Below are 6,667 nucleotides of genomic sequence, written 5' to 3' on the forward strand. Positions count from 1 at the left end.
ACAAGTTAATTATTAAATTCCCTCATACACAGAGCCCAAAACCCACATGTCATTAGTTTAAAATCCATGTATGAAAATAAATCATATTAACATATAAATCTATCACAAACTTCACCACTCACAACAGTAAGAGGACATTCAACCCATCATACAAATGCTAGCTTTTTGAATAACCAATTTTGTTTTGTCCTACACACTGCTTTTTGTGAGTAGCCCTATAAATTCCTAATTCTTCAGCATCTTCTGATCCCTTCTAAAGTGGTTTATGGAATCATTTTATACCTTAATTCCGATTGAGCCTGCAAAATCCCGACAACTCTCCCAATCTTTTGCCATTGACTTTGAATCTCTGAGCCTGGCTATTGCTCACGGAAACAATTTACCAATTTCTCTCATTGTCTTGAAAGTCTCTGTCAGGTCAACTCTTAACCTTCTCTGGAATTGAATCTAGATGGAGTGGTGACAGCACTGCCACTGACCCTTTCTAGTTTCTCAGTCTTGCATCAGAAGGGCCCAGGCTGATTAGCTGAGCATTTGGGTTCAAATCCCACACTCCCAGCTGGTGATGGTGACCGTGAAACCATCATCAATTGTTGTACAAACCCATCTGGTTCACTAATGTCCTTTGGGGAAGGAAATCTGCCGTCCTTGCTCGGTCTGGCCTACATGTGACTCCAGACCCATAGCAATGTGGTTGACTCTTAATGAAATGGCTTAGGGAGCCACTCAGTTCACGGGCAATTACAGATGGACAACAAATGCTGGCCTTGTCAGCAATGCCAGAAAGAACAACAAAAATAAAATGGAGCGAGAATAAAACATAGATGTCACATTTTTAAAAAACTACATGCTTTGGTTCTGAGCCCAGTTCAAAAATTTAATTTTTTTCTCCCATACCTTTTCTCCAATCTCTGTCTGGTCCCCAGCCGGTAATCGCTCCAGATCTGGCAGAAGAGCACAGGCCTCCAGGACTTTCTGGTATCGAGATTCTTCCCGCTCCAAGCCAAACAAGACATTGTCCTCGAGGGTATTATTTTGGATCCATGCTAGCTGAGGTACGTAGGCAAACGAACCCTAAAAGCACATATGGCAAGGGGTGAGAAGGAGAAGCTTTGTGTCTCTGTCTCCTTGTGCCATCACTTGGTTCCACGTGGGAGAGCAATTTGGCTTCCTCACCTTGCAAGGAGATAGAGTTCCTTTCGCCCCTGGTGAATCCTAAATTAACCCCTCTGTGTTTTGAATCCTTAATCATGGGACCATTTCAACCATGTTGACATTACATAGCAGGATCTACAACTTGCTGTAAACGCTTGTGGTTCATTGTCTTGCTCTCTTTTCCCTCAAAGTCAGAAGTTTGGGGGTTCAAGACCCACCGGCCCCAGCCAATCTGGTACCCCCAGTGCACTGCTGGGAAAGTGCTACACTTTCAGACACCCTGCCTTTTCAATGAAATGTTAAAATGAGCCCTCATCTGCCCTCATAGATGAACACAGAAGATTACATGGCCTCTGTTTTTGGAAGAGAAGCAGGGAAGGTCAGCCAGCGAAAGATTTATCCCTCAACTCACACCATTAAGAAATTGATTCTGTGATTATGAGACTTGAAACTGTAACCTTCAAACTCTAAGCCTCAGCAGAGGGCAGGGTGATAGAAGAAGCTAAAGGAGGGGTTCACACACAAGATGTAGAGATCACCACCCGAAACAAGGGGAACGATGAGTTAAACTTGATGTTCACTAGAGTCATGAACATATCTTAAAGTGAAACCCCTTCTGTATAACTTCTGCTTATCAAGCTCAATACCATCCGGGATAAAACAGCCCATTCACCAACTTAACATTCACTCCCTCCACCACCGATGCTCAGCAGTGTATATATAGCAGTGTACACCATCCTCAAGGTGCAATGCAGCAACTCACTGTGACTCCTTCGTCAGCACCATCCAAACCCACAACCGCTTCCACCTAGAAGGGCAGCAGATACATGGGAACACCACTACCTGCAAGCTCCCCCTCAAGCCACACACCATCCTGACTTGAAAATATATCGCCATTCCTTCAGTGGAGCTGGGTCAAATCTTGGAACGTTCTCCCTAAGGGCATTCTGGGTCTAAATACAGAACATGGGCTGTGGCGGTTCAAGAAGGCAGTTCACCACCACCTTCTCCAGGGCAACTAGGGACGGGCAATAAGTGCTGGCCCAGCCAATCCCACTCCATGAGAGAATTCTTAACAAAGTCAAAAGCTTAGGAGTGAACTGCAGTGACCGTATCACTTTTTTGGAGGGAAACTTTGGGAAGTCTGGCAAGTCTTTTTTGGCAGATGGAAGTGGAGATTGCCAGTGTTCCTTTAGCAAATCTGGAAAACCGAGTGAGAGAAACTTAGAGAAAATTCGGAATAAGAACCAACCCTTATGCAAAATAAAACACGGAAATTAGAAGAAACAGGAATTTTGCAGTTGATGTTTTTCAGTACCTTTACGTTTATGAATCCCTTGATATTCTCCATTTCTCCAAGTAGTGCAGATATCAAAGAGGTCTTGCCGCTCCCCACTGGCCCCACAATTGCTACCAGGTTGCCTGGTTTGATCTTCAGTGTAACACTATGGGAAATAAAAACACAAAGTGGACATTTATAGGCAGGCAAGACCAGGCTGTGATCAAGTGATGGTTAAACAGAACAGGACACACCTATGGTCTTGGTTTTAGCTCTGGTTCACATGGCAGTACCTTGCCTCTCACTCAGAATAATGTGGATTCAATTCCCACTCAGGATATTTCAGCACAATACCCAAAGTTGACACTCATCGACAGAGTACTGCACTGTCAATGGCACTATTTCTCAGATCTGATGTTAAACCAAAGCCTCAGCTACCTTCTTACCTGGCTGTTGTAGACACTGGTTATGGAAGAGAAGATGGAATTTTCCAGTGGGATGGAGAGGAGATGGACAGATATCAGGGTTCCTGCTCCTGACACTCAGCTTGTGTCAACACCAGGCTCAGACTGCACCAACACTGAGCTGGTGTTGGCTACCTTTGCTGTCAGCACACAGGGGAGCACTTCAGAACAGCCACAGAAGTAAGGCCCAATCTCACCAACCCAGCCTTAACATTTCCATCATAACAGCAGTGAGACAACATTTCCAAGCATCACTCACTTCTTGATGGTTGGAGTTTCATTTCTATTCCATGAAAAGGTGGCATCTGAGAAGGCGACTGCAGAATCTGGGGAGGAAACAAGATGGGGAGTTATGTCTTTTGGGGCTGATAGATGTCAATGTATTTGTGCTGCCTGACTGAACGTAATATGCACAATCACAGAACAATGCAGCACAGAATGATGCCAATCAGCCAATCACATTTAGGCCCTTTGCGTAGAGCCATGTAATTAATTCCCCTATCCCCATTCTTTCCCCACGGCCCTGTCATTTAGTCTCTGCTAATATTTATTTAAATATCTTTGAACTTTATTACTTCAACCTGCTTCTACTGCCCTTTCAGGCAGCACATTCCAGATCACAACTTGCTGATGTTGTGTCTAGTTCTTTTGTCAATCTGTTTGAATCTATGTCGCTCTGGTCACTGACCCTCCCAGCACTGGGACCAACTTCACCTTCTTTACTCTATTAAAACCTTGCAGGATTTTGAATGCTTTGATTAAATGTTGCCTAACTCTGCTCCAGTAAGAATAGTTCCCACCTTTTCTAGTCTCTCCACATTAGCTGAAGTCTCACAAGCCTTGTCCAATGCCTGTAAATCTCCTCCCCCAACTCTCCGAGGCCTAAAGTGTGGGGCCCAGAACTGAGCATGCTACTCAAACTAAGATTTACTCTAACATCTTTGCCTTTATACTCTGTGGGATCCCTGTGTGCTTTTCTCAAACAGTCTTTTCAACTCATCTTCCTATGCAACCTTCTTAAAATTGTTCATATCACCTCCCATCATTATTCCAAGAACAATTCCAAGAACTCACTTCAGAGTTTCTCTATTGTAAATTTCATCTGCCCAATGTCTTCCAATTTCATCACCATCTGCAGCCTCCTGAAGTCTGCTACCATCCCTAGCATCACTCCTTACATTGTCGTTTCATGTCAGTTGCAATTATAAATTGTTCCCTATATTTCCACGTCTGATTATTCACGTATATCAGTACATTTCCAGTGCAAGTGGGTATTCAACCCTGACCGCAGCCTCAAGCTATCAGCAATAATTAAACTGCTATCCAGTTCCCTTCACCCAACGTACCACAGCTGCGATCCTGTCGAATTGCTGACGCGTCTAGGTTTTCGCTTCCAAGAAATGCTTCCAGCCTTTTAGAAGAAATCCCGGCCTACAGATGAAAGAAATAATAAACTGAGTAGTCAAGGGACATGCGTAGTATTTGAGGAATATCAGTATCTCCTTTCAAAGTGTTATCAAAAGAGAGTAGACTCCTCCTGGTCACCATGTCAAGGGAATCAGTTTTGGTTCAGTTGGTAAAACTCTCTCCCAGGGAACCTAGAAAATGGGAGTAGAGTCTTAGAATAAGGATTAGCCACTTAGGACAGAGATAAGGAGGCATTTATTCATTGATAGTAGAATTCTCCGCTGTGTTCTTAAGTATGTTCAAAAACGAGTTTTGGATATGAAAGGATTAGGCAGCAAAGTAGAATTGATGTCAAAGATCAGCTATTGAATGGCAGGACCATTGTGCCAAATGGTCCACTCCAGTTCCCATTTCTTAGGTTCTCTGTGCCAGAAAGTTATGGGTTTAAACCCCATTTCACAAAGGTAGCCCCATATAATCCAGGTTGACATGCCAGTGCGACGTTGAGGCAGTGCCACACTATCCAAAGTGTTGCCTTTTGGATGAGGCATGAAACTGTTTGTCTTCTGAGGGGCAAATACATGAAGGTGTTTGCAAATTCAAGAACAGAACAGAGGAAGGGAAAACTGCCTTGAGAGCAAAACCATTGCCGGAACTTTCTGCGACCACAGAAACAGGAGGATGACCTTCAGCATCTCACATGTGATCCACCATTCTGTGAGATCATGGCTGACCTATGACCAAACTCCACAAAGCTGCCTTTACCTCATAACCTTTAATATCTATCAGTCCAAGATTTAAAACTAACAATTGTTCCAGCATCAATTCCATTAAGAACATAAGAACATAAGAAATGGGAACAGGAGTAGGCGATCTGGCCCATCGAACCTGCTCAGCTATTTAATAAGATCATGACTGATCTTTTCATGGACTCAACTCCACTTACCTGCCTGCTCTCTTAATCCTCAATTCCTTTACTGCTCAAAAGTCTATCTATCTTTGCCTTAAAATCATTGAATGAGGTAGTCTCACCTGCTTCATTGGGCAAGGAATTCCACAGATTCACAACCCTTTGAGTGAAGAAGTTCCTCCTCAACTCAGTCGTAAATCTGGTTCCCCCAATTTTGAGGCTACGACTCCTGGCTCTAGTTTCACCCGCTAGTGGATACAACCTCCCTGCTTCTATGTTATCTATTCCCTTCATAATTTTATATGTTTCTATAATAACACCCTCATTCCTCTAAATTCCAATGAGTACAGTCCCAGTCTACTCAATCTCTCCTCATAAGCCAACCCTCTCAACTCCAGAATCAACCTAGTGAAGCTCCTCTGCACTCCCTCCAGTGCCAGTCCATCCTTTCTCAGGTAAGGAGAGTGTTCCAAGTCCCTACCACCCTTTGTGAAAAACCATGTTTCCCAGTTTCACTCCCCACAGTGACTCCTGGTGTGGTCTAACCAGGGCTTTATATCATTGAAGCCTGACTTCAACCTCCTCTAATCTTCGAGATTCAAAGGCCAACATTCCATTGCCTTTTTGATTACCTTCTCTACGTCATCATGGCACTTTGATCATCTGTGTATCTGGTACCCTCAATTCTCTTTAGATATCCACTGATTCTGATTATTCACCGTGTAGACTGCCCCATGTACTGACCTTCCTTTAGGCCCACAGTGGATAAGGTCACATTTGTCTGCTCTGAAATCTATTTGCCACAGGGTTGTACCTGGACTATTGATGAGATCACCAAGGGCAGCATCATCAAAGGAAAGCGCAGAATGTTGAACAGTGAGATGGAGGTAAAGGCTTTCTCAGCATCGAGAACATTATTTGGATCCACAATGAGATACACACCGAAGCTGGTTAGAGTCACCTGTTCAACACAAAGGAGTAGACATGTGGGTTACAGAGAGTAATTCTCCACTTGTCATCCCAGTCACCTTCTTTAAAAATTCAACTTTAAACAAAACAATGTTGAGTGATGATAATTCCCCATAAGAACTGATTTACAAACTGGAGTTGGGTTGCCCAGTAAGTCACTAAACCCCAGTTTCTCCCCCATTCGACCCAATCCCCGGTGAGTCTCTTTCCTAAACCCTCCAATCCCCAGGGAGTCTCTCTCATTCCTCAATCCCCAATGAGCCTCCCCCTCAATTCCCCATCCCCCCAACCCCTCAATCCCTCAATCCCCAGTGACTGACCCCCTCAGTCCCCCAATCCCCAGTCAGTCTCCCCCTTCATTCCCCCAAACACTTGACCACCGATCCCCAGTGAGTCTCCCCCTTAATCCCTCAATCCCCAGTGAGTGACCCCCTCAGTCCCCCAATCCCCAGTCAATCTCCCCCTTTCATTCCCCCAAACACT

General features: G+C 44.2%; 1 protein-coding gene across 2 annotated transcripts in view; it reads right to left on the reverse strand.

Moving 5' to 3' along the window:
• abcc2 (ATP-binding cassette, sub-family C (CFTR/MRP), member 2) overlaps positions 1-6,667 on the reverse strand; it is a 63,314-nt gene that overhangs the window by 28,976 nt on the left and 27,671 nt on the right. For both annotated transcript variants that reach the window (XM_048608781.1, XM_048608782.1), the window contains exons 13-17: positions 6,030-6,176; positions 4,245-4,329; positions 3,158-3,224; positions 2,474-2,600; positions 898-1,074 (exon numbers count right to left, since the gene is read on the reverse strand). In XM_048608781.1, coding sequence (XP_048464738.1) covers positions 898-1,074; positions 2,474-2,600; positions 3,158-3,224; positions 4,245-4,329; positions 6,030-6,176 — 603 coding nt within the window. The remainder of the gene's footprint in view (positions 1-897; positions 1,075-2,473; positions 2,601-3,157; positions 3,225-4,244; positions 4,330-6,029; positions 6,177-6,667) is intronic.

This window comes from Rhincodon typus, chromosome 20 (assembly GCF_021869965.1).
Source record: "Rhincodon typus isolate 14 chromosome 20, sRhiTyp1.1, whole genome shotgun sequence".
NCBI lineage: Eukaryota > Metazoa > Chordata > Chondrichthyes > Orectolobiformes > Rhincodontidae > Rhincodon > Rhincodon typus.